The 20,794-nt window shown below is 31.9% G+C and overlaps 1 protein-coding gene across 1 annotated transcript in view; it reads right to left on the reverse strand.

The window, feature by feature from the left end:
- LOC127736649 (guanylate cyclase soluble subunit alpha-2-like) overlaps nt 1–20,387 on the reverse strand; it is a 32,785-nt gene extending 12,398 nt beyond the window's left edge. The window contains exons 1-6 of the mRNA XM_052247207.1: nt 20,352–20,387; nt 19,526–19,596; nt 18,332–18,453; nt 5,135–5,832; nt 2,977–3,156; nt 752–890 (exon numbers count right to left, since the gene is read on the reverse strand). Of these exons, the coding sequence (XP_052103167.1) occupies nt 752–890; nt 2,977–3,156; nt 5,135–5,832; nt 18,332–18,453; nt 19,526–19,596; nt 20,352–20,387 (1,246 nt within the window). The remainder of the gene's footprint in view (nt 1–751; nt 891–2,976; nt 3,157–5,134; nt 5,833–18,331; nt 18,454–19,525; nt 19,597–20,351) is intronic.
- Nucleotides 20,388–20,794: the final 407 nt, after the last annotated feature.

The following is a 20,794-nucleotide window of genomic DNA, read 5'->3' on the forward strand; positions in this document are numbered from 1 at the left end:
AAAAATATAAAGTGCTATCAATCAAAGATATCACTCAATCAAATTATGGTCACATTATAAATCCTCATCGTTTTTTTGTCGTCTTTAATATATTGGTTATTGTAAAGCTAACTTTTATTCAATCAGACGATGATCGTTTTTTTTTAATTGTGTTAAATAAATCAATAGCTGTTCAACAACAATATCCATGAATATCGATAAGGTGAATTAATCGATCCTTCATCATCTCTTATGTCTTGCCTGAAACAAATCTATTCATGTGAAAACAACTAGATCACTGAATAACTTATTCACCTCATTATCCTCAATGTTTATCTTGTCTTTTAAAAAGTAAATCAATTATTGCAACTTCGACGATTTCATCGAGAAGTGAAAATATTTAATGATTAGCTTACGATAAATTATTAACTGTAAAGCGAATGATATCATTGAAAACCATGATAATTTCGTCGATTTTCTTTATTTAACTTAGTTGATATATTTTGCCTAATCGTCTCGACAAAAATAAATCACTTATTGTAAAACCAACGATATCATGCATTTGTCACCACTCCAGCGACACTTGTTTCATAAGAAGTAAAACATACTATTCCTCAAGCAACATTGCCAACGTCAATATAAAATTTACACCACTGATTAATGAATTGAATTTTTATTATAAAATCACCAAATTTGACAATAATTTCAACTCTGAGCAGATGAGACCCCTTTTTTTCGATTTCAATGCATTCAATCGAATGTAAGTTAATACCTCTCCACAGCCTAGAAGCAAGCTTTTCCGGAAATATCATGTGTAAGAGTTCGACGTTTTTCTTTTTCTCTGCTTCTACAGCTTCAGTTCCTTCTATAATGCTTCTCTTCATTTGTTCCATTCTTTTCTTCAACCCATCCTACATTTACAATTGAAAAATAAAACTGGTTTTAAAAAACTAAAATTTTATACATATGAACATGGTTTGCTAGAATACAAAAAAAAATGTATGTTAAAATGAAACAAATGAAACAAAAGATTGCTTTAACATAAAAGTTACTTATACTCGGTTTAAAAATCACAGACATCAGAATACCTTCCAAATCTTTTCGTTATATCAGCGTCCTTACTGTAGTATAATGTTTCTCGTAAAAACAATAATGTAAGACGAATACTTTCAAAATCGTTTATATTCGTTATATCAGCGTCCTTATTGTAGTATAATGTTTCTCGTAAAAATAATAACGTAAGACGAATACTTTCAAAATCTTTTACATTCGTTATATCAGCGTCCTGTCTGTAGTATAATGTTTCTCGTAAAAACAATAATGTAAGGCGATATTTCTATCTCTACCTTTATCATATAATGTCGTTAATAGAGCAATAACACTGAAAGGTGGTATATTTTAACTCGGGACATTTGTCACACCTGTCAACAGCAAGGACTACAGACGTGATATACACTCGGGACATTTGTCACATCTGTCAACAGCAAGGGCTACAGACGTGATATACAATGTGTTTAGAAGGATTGAAAGTAAATAGACGAGGAGCTTGGAACGACTTTGATTAAAAATACGAAGCACTGTGAAGGATATGAAAATTGTACATACTTCTACTTAAAATGGACGAAGAACTGTGAAGTAATGAAAAGATATAGATATGCAGTCACGTTGAACGGGGAACGTATGGACGGAAATGGAATAAAATTAGCTTTTATAGAATGTGTATATCTGTATCTACAAATGTCGAAGCCATTCCCTAAGATGCATTAATGAAGAGTTGATGAATGTTTTTTTGAATTAGAAAGGAAAAGTTAGTTACATTATGTATCATCTGTACAAGCCATAAACAATCTAAAGATATTTTATGGATAATAACATAGTATTAAAGTTTTAATGGTGATATGGCGTGTTGAGAGTTCTTTATACAATAATGTTACATTTCCATTCAGGAATTGGTCAAAAAGGCTTTTATTATACTGCACTCGATAGATTTAAAGGTGCAATATTCTCGTTTAAAGACAGGGACATATTTTATATGCTTCAAGTGGCATTTGTTTTATAAATTTGTAAAAGACATATTATTAGGTGAATGAACTATAGCAGTATGAACAGATTAAATTTGAATCTAAAATCAATTTTCCCATCTATAAAGATACAATGTGTACTTCACTTCTTATGTTTTATGTCTAAGCATTTCGTAATATAACTGAACACAGCAATAATATAAACAAATGACATAAATGTCTGTATTGTTATCTAAAGAATACAGGAAACGTCATTGAACCGGAAATTTAAAATTCGACGTTGTGATATACAATAACATGTGATTTTCAGTCTGTGAAATTAATGCCCTATAGCATGTTGACAGTTCTTATAACAATACGTCATGGTGTTAGACCAATGGTAACCTTCTTACTAACATAACGTTGAAGTTTAGTCTAATAAAACTTAACTTATTTGAGTTGGATCATCGCAGTATGGAGAAGTAGACATGATGGAAGATATTTTTGATTATAAAGTATTCAACATTAGACCAGAGCGCAAGGTGGTATTTACGCTTATTGCGGAGTAGATATGATATGATATCTGACTTTAAACTCTGCACGGACGCCATCAAGGGTTGGTTGACCGTTAACGAAAATTTGTTTTACAGATGACGATGGATATGTTCCAATTGTCGTTTACACAATCCGTCTTCTTTTCCTCGTATATGACATACCGAATCAGACCCAGGGTGTGAACTAACATGAGCAACACAACGTTTGCCACATATGGAGCAGGATCAGCTTACCCTTCCGTGGCACCTGAAATCCTCCCGGTGTTTGGTGGGGTTCTCATTGCTCAGTCTTTAGTTTTCTGTATACTGTTGTTTGTCTTTTGGTCGTTTTTGTTTTTTTCTCATGACGTTGTCAGTTTGTTTTCAAACTGTTCACGTTTCATAATAATAATCCCGTTCTTACTTTGTCTGCTCTCTTATAAAATATGTTAACGTTATGTTACCTGTGCTTTTGTCTGTTCACCGACAAGAATAAGATCCCGCGTTGCATCATGAATTGGAAGATCAGATATATAAAGACCACGTGCTATTAGTTCGTCTATTTTCTCAATGCTGGGAGAACCAAGAAATAAGATGCTGTCTGATTCTTGAAGGTATATCATTTGTCCTTTCAATTGCATGTGCTGTAATTGGACAATTACGAGAAAGCTTAAATACAATGTATACTTTACCAATTCATTAATAGGCTCAGGAAAATATGGAATGAGAATAAACAGATAATGCAAGAAGTTAAATACATTATCCTAAAGTCCATACAAATAAATCAGAAACGAAATATTGTAAATATATTGTTAACAGTCGATCTAGGGTAAACAATAAATACAATAAATAACAAAATCGCCAGTTGACAAACGTTCTCTATAAATATTTGACACAAATGTTTAGACATAAGAGGCATTTGCTTAAATGAAACCAATTTTGACAAAATATATCGCTTTAATGATGATCAAATCCAAAATATTTTGTAATCTGACACCGAAATGAAAAGATAAATAATTTGATAGACCAAACATAGAGCCCATACTGTCTTGATAATCATTGTTTACCATAATGATCTAACATTGCCTCAATCTAATTGCTAAATTTCGTCATTTCATAGTTTCCTTTAAATGTACGACAAAAGCATGCATTTGCTTTAGTACTGAATAAATATCTGTGGAAATTTATGCTTTCTTTTCTTTCAGTCCTCTGTAGCATTATTAACATATACTTGTTAAGTATGAAAAGGCAAATCTTGTTAAAAAGGAAACTTAGCAATGGCCAAATCAAGAAATTTGTTTGAAAAAATGTCAATCATACATCATGTAAAGCAATGTCTATTATAAGGCCAGCGTTGGCTTTATTTTTTATCCATTAATTTCACCATCTTTCCTTTAAGGTCTCAAATTCGAAAATATTTTGAATTTGATCATCGCTGAAAGGGTATGTTTGTCAAAGTAAGTCCTGACAGAGATGTAAATACCTTCCAGTGATATGTACCCAAACTGAAATCAATCATATTGAATCGGTTTTCTGGACCAACAATGCTCTGAGCCAAAAGTGGAAAATTGTGTTTAGAATAAATGCATTGGGAGTTACAAATCTAAAAAGAATAACAAAATGAACCAAATACTGTATAAGGTCAGCTCATACTGGAGGAAGAGGAACCGCTGTTACCAACATTTATTAACTTATATTATTTGATACTTTGATATGCACTTTACAATATTTTAATCTCGAGCATCACCGAAAAAACATTTATTGTTCAAATGCACATTGGGTGCAGTAAAATTGGTGTCTCTGTTTATTTTTTTTTTACAAACTTATTCTTTGAATGATTGTCAAATATAAGAACTACATTCAAGTGTGTATTGATTATCGTTGTTATACTACTACGGGAATGCCGAGGTTATAACTATTTTTTGACAAGATTCTATAGAAAACCAAAAATCATCACGATTTGCGTTAGAAGAGATGATTGCTACATTTGAAGAATTATGACATATAAATTAATTCTACATAGATGGTATAACTCAGACAAATGGCATTATGAAGAGGACAAAAACTGCACGTGGTGACATGATGAACTATGTGTCTTTACTGTTAGTCAGTACGATCACAAGACATGAATCAACCTTCCTCGCAGTATTTACGAGGTTGAACCGAAAAGTAAGTATCAAATTTCATTGATAAAAATCAATAAAAGACGGAAACCCCAGCTGGTTTGGATATTAATATTCCTAATATAAAAGGCTTAATAGATGATGTAATAGGATTAAATGTGATGCGGAACGGTTGCAAAGGATACATGGCTGACATTAGTAATGAAATAGACACATATCATACATAGGTTATAACAAGGCTTAACATTAGCACCAGTTAAATTAGCTTTTTAATTCACTATTCATGTGAATGACGTTTAAGAGATACTAAAATTTATAAAAACTGGCAAAGTATGAATGTATTTAACCTCTAAACAAACTTAATAATTGTCATATTTTGAGTCATCTTTCTAGTTAAAGTACACGATGCAATTTTGTTTTGATGTACATGTTTGTACAACATGAAAAATATAAACTGTAAAAAAATATAAAGATAACTGGTAGTCAGTTGTTAACCTACCTGCTGCAACTTTGATCCGCATTTACTCTCCAATACAAATGAGAAATTCACCCTTGAAAGTAGTGCTGAGAATGTTATTTGGTCTAGCTTAGGTCTAGTAATGCTGAAGTAGGTTTCAAAGTTCAAACCTTTTGTTTGAATGTCACAGACTATGACTTTCATGAGAGATTTTCCAAGCTGTACTATTTTTAGATTTCTGTCTATTATCACATGAAAAGGGCAAGCCTCACAAAAAGTGGATACCCCAATCTTTAAATCGGACGGTTTGCTCGAATATGTCGATTGATGAACACATATCGTGCAGTTATTGTTACTGTTGCGTTGTTGTGAAGAATTTATATGAAAGACATGATGAATTCCGGAAGGCGATTCGCTTGGCTGAATAACTAAGTCAATCTGCACTTGACATAAAAGTTCAGCTATTTCTTGAACAATTCCTGCATAATAAGATAACAGACGACGCTTGTCAGAATAAAAATGCATATCGACATTGTTCAATTTATTTTCACATCGAAATGAAGGTGGGGTTTGATTCTTGAACTGCGGGGCTTTACAAATTTCCTCATGTAATCCATCTAAGTTACTGAAAAATTCCACCATATTACTTCCCATCATGCCAAGAGCTTTGCCGTATTCTGTCAGACATAACTTTACATACTCCCGACCCAACTGATTTAGACATGTTGATAGGTCTGCTTCTGAAATTGTATGATTAAAGATTAATTATTAATCATTTTGACATGAATTTGCAAACACTAAATAGAACATTTTACCAAAGAGAGAGCATCATTGTTTTTTTTCTTCTGATTCTTCAGAGACTTTAATGGTAAAGTTAAAGTCTTTCCCCTTTTGAATTCACCTTGGAGCTCGGTATTTCTGTAAATACTTTTTTGTTATTGCCTTTGGTATTCTTTTTATTATTACTTTTTATTAAAAGTTTCTATACAAAGCACGAACGTAATCATTGTAACCTTCATAGCATGACATAAGTCATGCACCATAGACAATCGTTGGTAATTCATCTTATCTTACAGTAATTGCATAGACAAACTTAGCAATTACCTTCAGAAAAATCTTCCGTAGCAAAGACATGTCAACTTGCTACTGATTTTCTGTCTTAAGAAATGTGTAATTCACACAGATTGGGGATATTAAGGACCAATTGACCTAAACTGAATAAAAAGACGTTCATGTAATGTGATCTTCAGTGGAGTAAAATATAGGCTACCAAACTGACAACTAGATCTGCGTTTTCAAATAGAATGCACACAATATACCATAATGTATTATACAGTATGACACAATCTATTTCTGTAAATATGCAAGTACCAGAACAAATCTTCACCTGGATCTCCTATATACATGTATGTTAAACCAGAACCGTTCTGTAATATATACACAAATTGAAAATAAACACACCGAATTTGCTGCTCACGAATCGCTTTTCCAAACCACGAATGATCATAACGATATTTTGCTCAAAGTTGAAATTTACAATCTACTAGTGTTCATGCGAGTAATTAACATACTATGTTAGGTCAGACTGTTGCTCACATTTAATTTAATAAAACCACTATTCAAAATATAATGTCCAAGTGACTTCACAATTGACTTGTCCGCTCTTGCATACCCAGACTATATTTCCCCTTTCTTTTCTCAATGCAATGTGCATTGTAAAAGAACATACAATGTAACTATTTGGACATTTCAGAGACCAACAATGACTCTTACCAGACCTGCTCCTTACAACAATCTGTCCAGAAACTTAACAAAAGTTGTGAATAAATTAATCAAAAAAAAATCAAAGATTTGCCTTAAACAATACGTTTTCCACATAACTAAAGATATTGGCATATGACACAAAAAATACACTGACGAGGTTTAATTCAGACTTTGGACAGGCACTTAAAAATCTTGTTGCTTGGTTAAACTTATTCTCAAAATATCACCAGTCCCTCTTTCAATCTCGATCAGTAGACTTAAAATGTAACAGAAAAAGAACGTATTGTCAAAACCATTAAAAACTCCAAAGTAAAGTACAATAATAATTGACAAAAACACAAGTACAAATTTCAAACACAACAATATTTACCCAATCAAACAATGCTCGCAGTTACTTAACGGAATCCCAAAGTATTTAGCCTGCTGATATGAATTCATGATGTCCTACACTTTATATATATAAACCGATTGTTTTCAGTAGTTGTTCTTATGGCTGGACTATAACAGCATGTGCTCCTCATTCCATCAATGATAAGTGTTGTTATCTATTTGCCTAACGCCAATGCAGGGGCTCTTTTCACACACAAAATCTTGCGACTAAAACTGATAATATGTTATACACGTACTGAAATGGTCATTACTTACAAGTTTTTTTTTTCGTACGATTTTCTTTGAAGTGAGTCGTAGCAATAAAAATTAAATGTTTACTTTTAGCTATTTATTGGAAAGTAGAATATTTTTGCTACATAAATATTGGCTGTTTTTTGACAATACAATTCACATGAATCGGGTAATAGCACCATTAATTCATGCACAATTCCTGAATTCTTCACAATTTTAACATAAGTGCTAATTTTTACACGGTTTTCGTATAAAATGGAAGTGGCCGCACTTGTGTTCAGTCTTAATATTTAAATATATGTTGTACTTAATGATATTACGTAACATATATAAAGGTTGAGACTGAACACGAATGCGGCCACTTTAATTTTAGACAAAAACCATCTGAAAAGTGACGTTTTATGACTTATTTGATAGATTTTTCATGTTTAAGCTTGAATTTGAGCGTCTTTAATGACCAAATCAGTTCAAATCTTTTACAAAAAACTAATTGAATCGACTGAAGTAGACACTTAAGTGTTTAAAAATGTCAAAAAATCTTTCATCAGATATACTTCAAATTTTAGGCCAAAATAAGCCCTTACCGGACCTTCTCCTTTGAGTTTAGAAAGTGGGTTTATTTAGGGAAAGGGACGAAATGTTAGAAGACCGACAAAGAATAATTCAAAACCTTAAACGTACATCTTCGGCAGAGTTTAAAGTGTTTTTACATCAGTTCTAGAACAGACCATCTGGGTCTCTTTCGGACGGAGAGATCAAAATACAATATACAATATCCGTGTCTTGATTATTAGTAAGACTTGATCACCTCATAGTATTTTCGAACATTCCGCGCCGCCAAGGTGTGCCCTTTCTAAACAATATTCTGTCGGACGATGGACGTACAGGTATGTGTGGTCATATTATAGAATCCAGCCATGTCTTCATGGTTACAAGAAGTTTAAAACATCCGTGAAATCTACCAGTATATCAGTTAACGTTTTTATTGTTCTAAAAGACGGACAGAATTGCGTACATCATAAAAGCCTGCTTTAGTATTCATATTTCAAAGCATTAACAACACATATTCAACTCAGAGCATTGCAACACAAAATATTTAGACAAACATTGAGATTGATTATTTAACCTAATCACTGGGGACTCTGTGAGAAATTAAGACAAAAGTAAATCATTAAGTGTGGTTTGTCAATCAGCAATCTACTGTTTCCATCTTCATCGTAATTCTATATGGAAAAGGACAAATTGATTGCGTATGTAATCTACTACTAATGATTCTTTGATTCTAATTACAGCTAAAATCACACGACCGTCAAATACTCCTTCTGTTTGGTTATTAGCCTGATTTTTAGCATCGCGATTCCAAGATTTCTATCTCAAGTAGAAAACAAATATACAATCAGAACATCGTTAAGCTCTGCTTACAATTAATTTCAATAACTAAGGAAACTTTATTCCTTAATTGCTTGAATTAATGATTTATGTAATTTGAACTGCCTTATATAAACGTCGTATATAAAATGTTTCGAACAAGTTTGCAATCGACAATGTAATGTCCGAATGTACGGGAATTACTGTATCCGGATATATACGCCGAGAGCCTGTGGTTTAGCGGTTATCGTTTGTTGCTGTATATTTTTTTCTTTTTTTTTCTTTTATTGTTTTTTATAAATTAAGCCGTTAGTTTTTTTTTCGTTTGAATTGTTTTACATTTGTCATTTCGGGACCTTTTATAACTTCATATGCAGTATGAGTTTTGCCTATTGTTGATGGCCGTATGTTGACCTATGGTTGATAACTTCTAAGTCTTTGGTCTATGGTGGAAAATTGTCTCATTATCAATCATACCACATATTCTTATTTTTCTATATGCTATTAACTTATTTTCCCATATGCTATTAACTTATTTTCCCATATGCTATTAACTTATTTTTCTATATGATATTAACTTATTATGTTTTATATGCTATTAATTTATTTATCTTATTTTTTTCACATTATTGCAAAAAGTGCATCCGTAGCAATATTGTATAAATTCCAATTATTTTAATCTGCACTTAACATAGTACTTCTGTATGACACTCCTGTCCAGAACTTGTTGATAATGCGTCAAGAATTCATTTGATCTACAAGTGTATTATAAGCCAAAATCTATAGTTTCTACTTATAAACAAGTAGATACGATGGGTATAGTTATCCGATAAGACTATAAAGCATATCAATAGCTTCTAGTAAGAATCAATGCATGTACTGTCATCTCATTTCAAGTTTATAACTAATATTGAGTGACAGAATCGTTGAGAGTATTTCTATAAACAGATTGTGTTCAAGTGGTACAGTATGTCATTAGTAAATAACTCCTAGTTTATCAAAGGTGGGATCGATCAAATACAGACTGCACTTTTAGACCTCAGATTCACAACAAAAATCATAACTTATAAATAAGAAGATGTGGTATGAGTGCCAATGAGACAACTATCCATCCAAGTCACAATGTGTAAAAAGTAAACAATTAAAGGTAAAAGTACGGCCTTCATCACGGAGCCTTGGCTCACATCGAACAGCAAGCTATAAAGGGCCCCAAAATGACCAGTGTAAAACAATTCAAACAGGAAACCCCACGGTCTAATCTATATAAATAACGAGAAAGGAGAAACACTTACGAACCACACCAACAAACGACAACCACTGAACAACAGGCTCCTGACTTAAGACAATATAATAAAAATGCAGCGGGTTTAAACGTTTTAACAGGCGCCAACCTTCACCCTAACCTGAAACAGTGGTGTAACATACAACATGAAAAGACACACAATAAAATATCAATTGAAATGGCCTAACTCGATCAAAAAGACATAACTTTCCTGTTTAATAACTAGTGACATATTTGTTCATATTTTAGCGTCTCTTATAAATGTATCTCCTCTAGATTAAATCAAAGACTGCCATTTTTGGGGCCGTTTTAAAAAATAGAACCATAGTCCATTGTTCGTTGCAGCTAAAGTGGTTCGTTTTTATTGCTATGTATAATTACATTGTTGAACAATTTACTTTTAACGAATTTGCAAACTTTTTTTTTCGTTTAGTTAGTTTAAGATCGTATCTAACTTTTCTGAAATACTCCACGTAGATTAAATCTAATAACGGGTGCTTAAATCATACAACAGTTTGTTGATTTAGGGGCAAACGTGTTAAAATTACTATATAAGTGTTTAATATTGTTTATGAATTTGTATATATATTCAAACATTACATACAATTTGATATAATGTATAATGAATTAATAGAATAGATTTTTATTTTTATGTTATTAAGTCATGCATTATATTAAAATGTTATATAATATCTGAAGATAATTGTTTCTTAATTAACAGTCTACACTATGTTACTGTTGTAAGACAATTTTTGTTATTTGATCTTCTCCGAGCTAGTTCAGGATAGCGTACAATAAATGTGTATGTGAAGATAGTAAATAAGTAAACATACAAGTTGGTTTTTTGGAAAGATTTGAGTATAGCTACGTTCTTCCAGACGCTATCCTTCATATTACTGTACTATTGCAGCGTTACTGTTGAATGTACACATAGTTGTTCTAGTCCTACTATTGTCGGAAGAATTCATATAATGAAGAATAGGGTTATCTTCCAGCTAAGCAAATGCATATTTATGACGTTTGAAATTCTATAATTATTCTGCCCTTTTGTCGGGTTGTTGTCTCTTTGACACACTCCCCATTTCCATTCTCAATTTTATTATTGTTCGTTTAGTTTATACTTCATGTCATTAACAAACCAGTTGTAAAACATTTTCTAAAAGTTAATAGTTCACAGTGAATTAGAAGCAATTATATCTTTAAAGCTTGATATCTTATCTAGCTAAATATATACTATGATCTATACACGGACATCAATTTGATGTTGATTGTTTACTTCCATACATATTTAGCACGTGCGGATTTCAGCGCAAATTAAAAAAAAACACTTGAGATTATTTTTCCTGTCAGATGAAATTTCGATTGGCATACCAAAGACTTTATCAATAAGCTCTCATTAGTAGAAGAACCCAATTGTCTAACGCTCGTCTAATTTAGACTTTTCGTATTTAAGGAAATTGGTCCTCTCCAAACGAATGCATAAAACATGATTAGAAAACTAATTTCACAGAGACTTGTAAAGTCTGTCGTTTATGTTGGCACACGAAGCCAATCACGATAATAAAAAAGGTATTCGTCTTATAACTATATCTCGTTTTACATCGAGATTCTTCGATAGTTCCACTGAAATGATTATAATGAATGGAAATTGCCTTAAACCAATTGTAAAACTTAGTAATTTAGAAAATCTTACATCAAGTTTTACCTTATGGGAGTCTAGAGTGATTGATATTAACTGACAATTTGTCGAAAACAATACGTATGATTCTGATTATAACGCAGACAATGCTGTTAATTCTTTTACATTGTATACGTGTAGACAAGGCAAGGTTTTAAGGAATATATAATTTCTTCCTTATTTAAAACATTCTGATTGTATTTTTCCTTAATAACTAATGTGTTAAAACACCTTTCCGATTTGAATAATGATTTAATTCTATTCATCTGCAAAGAGTAGTTAGACCAATGCAGCATTTTTCAAACATAAATGCTATACATGTATATAAATAATAAAATAAAATAGCCTAGAATTGATAAGGTCAATTTCTTAACATCAAGGTCGAAGATACCAAAGGGATAGTCAAACTCATAAGTCGAGAATCGAGAATCACGACCAACATACAGGGGTGATCTCATGTGCTTCTGAAGGGTATGCATATCCTGCTCCACATGTGGCACCCGTCATGTTGTTCGTGGTAAGTACGGTCTTAAGTTGTTCCTCATGTTTAGATTCTATTTTGCTTTCATAAAAACTGTAACATAGAATTTTTCTGATCTAAAAAATGTTGAAAATCTGTCCATCTGCAAAGAGTAGTTAGACCAACGTAAAAACTAAACAAAAATAATAAATAAAATACCATAACAATATTCAGGTCAATATCTTAACAGCATATCTTTACACAATAAATGGAAGCCAAATTTTAGATAATCTTTTTCAATTGCTTTGAATGATATCTAAACCAAATTATATTTAGTTGTGTCTGCAAACAAACCGTTGCTTTACTTCATATATTAGTACTGATAAAGAATGTCTATGTCCAATATATTGTTGAAATCTGATAGTCCATACACGAGGCTGTGAAACTGTGAATTTATTAAAGACTTAAGGACTTTCAATTTAGTGTTGCTTTTTGTCCAGTGAAAAATATTTTATGTAAATTCAGATTGAACAAGGCGGCAAAAATATAACAATCGCGTATTCGGTGCGGTCAAAAATAAGACTTTCAACAAATAATCCGAAATATAACACTTTCAATTTCATTTAGATAAAAAAAAACGCACCATTCTAATTGCATGTGCCATCAACTTTATGTTTTTATATTCTTTATATTTTTTATTCATATATTAAATATCCTTGCAAAGTCTCTCTGCGTGACTTACTATCAAACAAGAAAGTCCAGAGTGTCATATTTTTATACCCAATTATTCAAAAGGTTCACAAGAGAAGATACAGTCAATGTTACACTGCTGGTGGAGGTTTCCTCCCCAAGGGTATCACCAGCGCAGTAGTCAGTAATTCTGTGTTGACATGACCTATCATTGACATTGTCATAATTATAAATCAACTGTTTACAAAACTTTTTTTTTCGAAATACTAAGGATTTTCTACCCCAGGAATAGATTACCTTAGCTGTATTTAACAAAACCTTTCGGAATTTTTGGTCCTCAATGCTCTTCAACTTCGTTCTTTATTAGCCTTTTTTTAACTTTTTTTATTCGAGCATCACTGATGAGTCTTGTAGACAAAACGTGCGTTTGGCGTACGAAATTTAACTTGGTATCTATGATGAGTTTATTTGCATCGTACACCATAATGCTGACATCAATACTGTGGATTAGTAAACATGGTATTGTTGTGTGTCAATTTCAGGGTACATACGATATATTTTGCTCATCTGTAATCCTATTCACCCAGTTTTAATTTTATCTTCAACATTTTAACAAAAATGTTTAACTTAAAATCAATTCATTACTGTCATTGTATAAATATATATAGCCTTTATTCTCTAGCGATAATTATTAAAAAATGCACTGGATTAAAGACAGAAAACTAATACAAGCTTTAGTTTTACCAGATTTTTTTTCCTCAATCTGTGTTCATTTAGCACATCAAAAGGATTATTCAGATTTATCGTTCATATAAATTCTGTACTAAACGTCTTGGAGAATAACATGATATTCTTTGTGTTTCCTAAGATGCATTCGGAAACAGCAATAAATATCACCAGGCACTGGTTCAATCACCGTTAATAGGTGATAGAGGGTTGTTGTTTATAAAAGACTTTGACCTTGGTATAGCCTGGAAGGTCTTGTCTGTATAGTCAATTTTAGAAATCATTTCTTTAAGTTTATAGGTTTCTAAACGTTAGAAATGTACCTCAGATTGAACTTATTCATCGTAATGTGTATGAACAAATGCCTTTCAAAAATCACTTTTTCCGTAAACCCTGTAGCCTTAATACATACCGGCGACTCCCTTGAGTTTGATTGTATACTGGAATAATATTTTGCACGTAATTATTTTCTTTACTCAGTCAAGCTTCACATAAAGACAAACTGATGAAATGTTCATAATAAATATTTAACAGCAAAATAAAGTCGTCTTTAGATAACATCTTAATTTTCATGTCAGAGCCAAAAGGAAGTAATCTCAAGACAATATCTTCATTTACAAACACAGGCAGATTTAATGTCGTCACCAATTGTACATTAAACGAAGAACAAAGCACCTGCTAACTTTGTTTTAAATTTCTAAAAATGGTAACCGTCTAATAAACTTGCTGTAAATGACTGAAATAGTTACTCCGAACTAATGGCTTAAAACATAAATTCCGTTAATATATTAAGGGGTAAACTAGAATGCTTTTAACCATTTTTGTTTGATTTTCAATGACTTGCTTAGGTCTTAAAATATGTAGGAACTATAAAATGTTCATCCACTTGAAACATTCGCACTAACAATAAAACAGCATGGATTCAATTAAACCAGGCTTTACATTTTAATTGTCGACATCGTTGAAAAAAATTTAATCAAAACTGCAATAAATCTGTCATTTTTAAAAATCAAATTTCTATATTGTTTTAAAGCAAGTTTTAATGTATATTTAGGGATTAAGAGAATACATTATAATTGGAAAAACAACATGTCTACAACGGAAAATACGAACATAACATACAAATATTTGAAAAGACAAGCACACGGTTCTTCAACTGATATTTAGAATACAAAAGATCGAGATATCAACAAGCTTCCACCAACAAAAGGAACGAATATAATACAACCAATCACCAAACATCCACATGTGCATGTGCCCTCAACAGATCGACAAATAATCAACAAGACATCATTATGACGAATAAAACAAACACATTCTATCGTTTCCTTCAACAGGAGACGAGTTCAATTTAATCAAACAGACATGACAAGTGCAGCTTACAACATGCAAAAAAGCCAACCACGCGTTTCCTGGACAGCTAATTTAAACACATGAAAAACAGACATAACTTCAACGGAAATATACATAATATATATCGCAGAATGATGATGATCAGAGAATATCGAGCTTCGGATAAAACCAAATAGTTGACGGCATTCATAGAATTACTTCTCTGCGTAATATTTAGTTATATACATGTAAGCAGTCCAACATAGGCTTTGACACCAAAGAAAGACTTAAAAGGTACCCTAACGACATACAACTTTATCCTTGATAGAGAAGTCACCCACGATTTATTCAAAGAGTTATTGAGGGGTTTCTTTCTGCTCAGACATCATGTGATGAGTAACAAAGTACTGTATGTTGTATTTAACACCGTTTGTTATAAAGAACATCCATAAATAGGCCCAAAATAATTAAGAATAGAAACTAATGTGGAATATCTCTCTATTCTTCTTTTTTCTTTTTTTTTTCTTTTTTGCCAATTTTTCTCTATTCTTTTATTTCTACTTTCTGTAGTATTGGCCCGTTAATCTGTATTATTTTAACCCCATCGAGACCATATTTGTGATATGGTTTAGTAAACGTTTTTACCAATTAAAGATATCTTTATCCCTGTAGTAAAGTTTTTAGCGATGAAAATATTGCGTTCGTTGTAACTTGGAAATTTGAGACGCACCTTTTGTTGGGCAATATAAAATGAGATAAAAAAATTACTTAACAAAGATAAGTTAGTGTACTCATATCATTCGTTTTACATAAATTCTACTGTTCTTTGTTTATAAAAGTACTCTCGGGAATATAATAAAAGAAAGTGAATGTCTATTTTGAATTTCCATGCTGATCAGTCAATTGAAAAACAATGTCCCATCTGTTTGTCAAGCCAATTTGTAGGAAATAACTAATTATATTTTCATTTTGTCATTTCAAAATAATGAGACGAAAAGGAAAAGGCATCGAACACATTTCCCTACCTTAAATATACAAAGGATAATTGATATTTAATGACAAAACAGCTAGACGTACTTTGTCCGAAGTACAATACTAAGAGACTATAAAAAAGATATGTTGAAAAGAGCAAAAAGTTTGCCTTATAACATGCCATCAACAGGGTCCTAAGAGACTTGTTGCAATTGTATTTTATGTGCAGAGAGCGTGGCCCTAACCTTAAACAAGGAATTTGATTTTACGTCCTCGTTCTGACAGGATGTGGCTGCATGTAACATAGCCAAACAGACACACAACTTTAGTAAGAACATTAAAGGTACAATAAATCAAATGGAACACCGTCGACACACATGGCAATATGGCGTCTATCTGCTGATCAAAAAGTCTACCAACAAACAGATTCAGAACCTTTGTTACACTAACCTAATTAAAACTTTTTAACAGTAAGCTCATGGTGAGTTTTTTATTAAAATTATTTTTTTATAACCTTTTAGTATTTTTACCGAAAACACATTCAGAAAAAAGTACATCTAGCTGTTTCTTAGTTTCCTAGGCTGTTTCTGTGTTTAAAAAAGACAGTATCATTGAAACTAAAACAGGCCATATGTTTTTGTTTGATTTATTAACTGTTAGTTACTTAACGTCCAGTGGAAAATGTTTTTGTTTTTTGTTTTATCATTTAGCTGGTTAATGAATCAGAGAAATTTTGATTTTCAGAAGAATTTCAGGGATTATAAGTTTGCATGCAACATGATATAACATGCACTGAGAATGCAATTCTCCGCACAATTCTAGGTATTAGTTATTTGTAAATATAGGAAGGTGTGTGGTACACGTCAATAAGAAAGCAACCCAAAAGAGTTTTCAAAATAATGGAATTACGATTACTTTTCGAATTAAGATCAATAAAAATAAAATTCCTCCTATTTCATTTAAATTTATTTCCTTTAACCTCCGCATACAAAAACATGTTGTCAGTGAATAGTAATCCTCGTTAATAAATGAATTTTGTCACAAGGTAATACGTGTAATATCTGCATCTCAGTATTAACATAAGAGATATATGATCAGACTACGATAGATGCATTGTTAACCCTTGACTTCTTCATGCCAAACCCTTCTATAACAATACAAGTAATAAGTCGCATTCCATATCAATCAATTGGGGGTTACTACATAAAGAGGGCTGAACAACGAGCTATAAATTCAACATTTATTAGATTTAATGCAAAGGGTGAATGTTCGTAGGTGGGAATTTTTTAAAAGTGATTTGTAACGAATCATCCACACCTGCTTAAAACTAAATAATAAAGGATTTCTAGTCCCATCACGATTAACTTTGTCCTTCATCAATTCAAATAACAACGCTTTCCGATTTTAACCTTCAATAACATCGTGGATCATTGTTGCAGCTAGCAAAGTGCATAACAGAAAAGTTCATTGACATAAATGTAATATTCAATAGTCCTTTCTAGAGACCAATTTCCTCAAACCTGACTTTGAGTCTCAAACTACTATTATATAGAAGACGTAGAAGTATTCAATTTGGTTCGTTTTTATAGGCAATAATGAGAAAAAGCTATTATACATAATGTTTGGTTCATAAAAAAAACTGAACTATTCTCATGACCTCAAATTACCCAAAAGACATTTATTAATTGTTGTTTGCATAACGTCCAGTGGCAAATATATCATGCATGTTTAGGACGAGAACAAATTCACAATACATAGAATAGGAAAGTTCCACAAGGTATGGATCTACTGGGATAAAGGGCGGGAAATTAGGACTACACAGAAAAATAAGGCTATATGCTGGATCGTGATTAAAGAATACAGAAAACACGGAATAACTTTCTGTAACGATTAAAATAGTAATACGACGCTACTTATTTTAAGGACTTCATGTCCAGTTTTCAATGTTAGTATTATCCCTAAAAATGTATGATAAAAGTTCTTCAGGTTTTATCTTAATTCCTATAGTTTTGATAAAAAGCGTATTTCCTGGAAGGTCAAATGTTCTTTTTTGGATGTAAATCTATATTGTATCGTAGAAAATGTTCTGTCACGGAAATATTCTACACGTTATCCATTATGTATATCAAGTATCATGATAATATGCTGGAATTATCCCTCAAAACTTGATATCCGGGACCACTTTGAATTGATAAGGTGATGATCACCTGTTAGAGAGTAATACAAAAAAAAGTAATGTGAAGAACACCTGATTTTTAACACAGAATTGTTGTGTTGTATTGCTTTCTTCCCATTCATCTATACAGAATAACAATTTTGCTGTAATTTTAATGATTACAAACTTACGAAGAAGATTTGAAGCAGCTTGTGCGAGTTTTAAGATGGATTCCTCGTCGACAGGGTTGTGTCGTAATTCGGTATCAATAAATGCAGTGCTGAAAGTTACTTCATCTATGTCACACGCTTGTCTGCAAGTAAAATGAAGGAATGGCATTTACAATCGATGTCATTTTAAATTGTTCAATATAATTATCTATATTTTATATTTCTTATTTAATATTCAAGTATGTTAGCAACTAAATTCTAGAATAAAAATATTTTCATACTCTTATATTTTATGAGCAAACACTATGAAACATAAAAAAAAAGATTGATTCGTGCTTTTTGTGTTTCAAATATATCATTTTGAAAACTAGAATAATTAACGGGGAAAGTAAGTTTTTGTATTTTTTAATATGAAGTATATTAGAGGAATGAAGTTAATATGCAAATAACAAGAATTTCAAAACAATTTGTCAGACACGTATTTTGAGGTGCGTGTTTTAAAACGATAATAGGAAAACACCAGGGTTATCAGGGACAAGTAGTAACTGTATTTACAATAACCAGAACCCAGAGATGTACAAAATACTAATGAAACTGTTTAAAATACTTGTATCTAAACGTAATTAATGTAAACGTTTGAACTGTCTGTTGGCATTTTGAAGTCTATTTTTCAACATGGCTATAAGTTATTCGTTATTCATAATAGTAAAATGATAACATAAATATAAATATCTATACTACTACCGTGAAATATTTCAAAAAGTATCGAGGTCTTACACATATATAGCAGATGTTGCAATTAATAGCTGTGAATAGGTACATCACATGCAGACAGAATTAGTCAATGCATTTTGCTGTCTTTAAAAAGCATTTGCATGTACTTTCCATCATTACTACTTTTTATTTCCTCCGTTAATAAACTGAGAATTAATAAAGAAACAAAGGTTCTAACTCTTTCAGGCAAAGCTAATCTTTGGTTAATTTGACTATTCCTTTTAAGTCTCTTCTTGGTCATATAGCCCCTAACTTTTCTACGTGTTTATACATCCCAGGTTTTCAAATATTTGGTCTTGGGCGTTCCTTGTGAAAGTAAACCTAGAAAAGCACTTCGGATGTACGAAATTTATAAAGTATTTTTGTTCATTCATTAACCATCAAATATCTGCTATTGTACAAGTAGATGCAATGTAACATAAAGACGATGTACTACATTACCTGGCGACATTTAAAGCATCTTGGCCTTTCCTACATAACAGATTAGAGTATGCCCTATAGATAAAACCAGCCTAAAACAAAAAGATGAAATATATAATAAATAGCAGTTTCAATCTTGTGTCTATACATTATACATAGTTCTGTACATTCTTTTAATTTGTTATAACTTTATTTCACCTCAAAGATGACCTATACACACCCATCATTTATAGAATAGTATTCAAAATAAAAACAATTCTGCTCTTATCTATAAAGGTAGAGCAGTGTTAAAGGATGAACGCTAGTTTTAGCTTAAATGACAACATTGGTCAACTGGAACTTAAGATGTTGGGCCATTTTTGTTTACAATAAATCGTTGTCACACATTTGCGACTTTATTACAAAAAGAGTCTGGAAATACTAGTGGCTATACAAAATTGGCAGATGTGGTATGATTACAAATGGAGATGATCCTACCAAAAAATCCTGCTGTTCGTTTCTGATTAAAAACAATCACATTATCTACTAGATTTCACAATTTAATTTATACTTTCAATCCGTAATATGATGGATTCCTGTTAATGTTGCAATAATTACATGTATTCGATACACCCCTGATTGCGTTATATTGATAAGGTGTATATCATTTACACCATGCTTTTATGATAGCTTTCGATAATTTAGGAGTAGGATCTTTCAACAATGTGCCCTTATTTGATAGTAAATCATGGTAAATGTAGTATATCCAATAACATGTAATGGCATTAGGGTGTAATTTGGTATATGAATTACAGAAGATGCGGTGTATACCTCAGTGTGACCACAACCCCAAATGACACCCGATTACGCTCACTTCTATAACAAATATTCGAACATGCACCATTATTTCCACTTTAAACAAGACATTTAGAAAATATGTTCATGGAAATTACAAATTTACGCCTTTCTTTGAATTTTGTCACGCACAAATATGGAATCCTTCTCAGCAAAAAGCCGTGTGTGTGTCAACAGGATATTAATTATATATATAGTTCGTCTCAAATTTAGCCCAACAGTGTAAGATCTGTAAATTTGCGTTCGCAAATTTTTGTTCTTCCCTCAGCGGGATTGGAACCCTTGCTTCTGTGACATCGTGGCAACTCCACCTGCACTGTACCAAGCGCCCTAGACCACTCGACCAACTAGGCTATATATTGTTAGTAAATTCGTTAATGTAAAATGGGGAGAATCACCTAATATATTGTTACTGTATCTGCTAAAAATCAGAACCCTGGGATCGACCAAAATTGA

This window comes from Mytilus californianus, unplaced genomic scaffold (genome assembly GCF_021869535.1).
Source record: "Mytilus californianus isolate M0D057914Y unplaced genomic scaffold, xbMytCali1.0.p SCAF_35, whole genome shotgun sequence".
NCBI classification, from domain to species: Eukaryota; Metazoa; Mollusca; class Bivalvia; order Mytilida; family Mytilidae; genus Mytilus; species Mytilus californianus.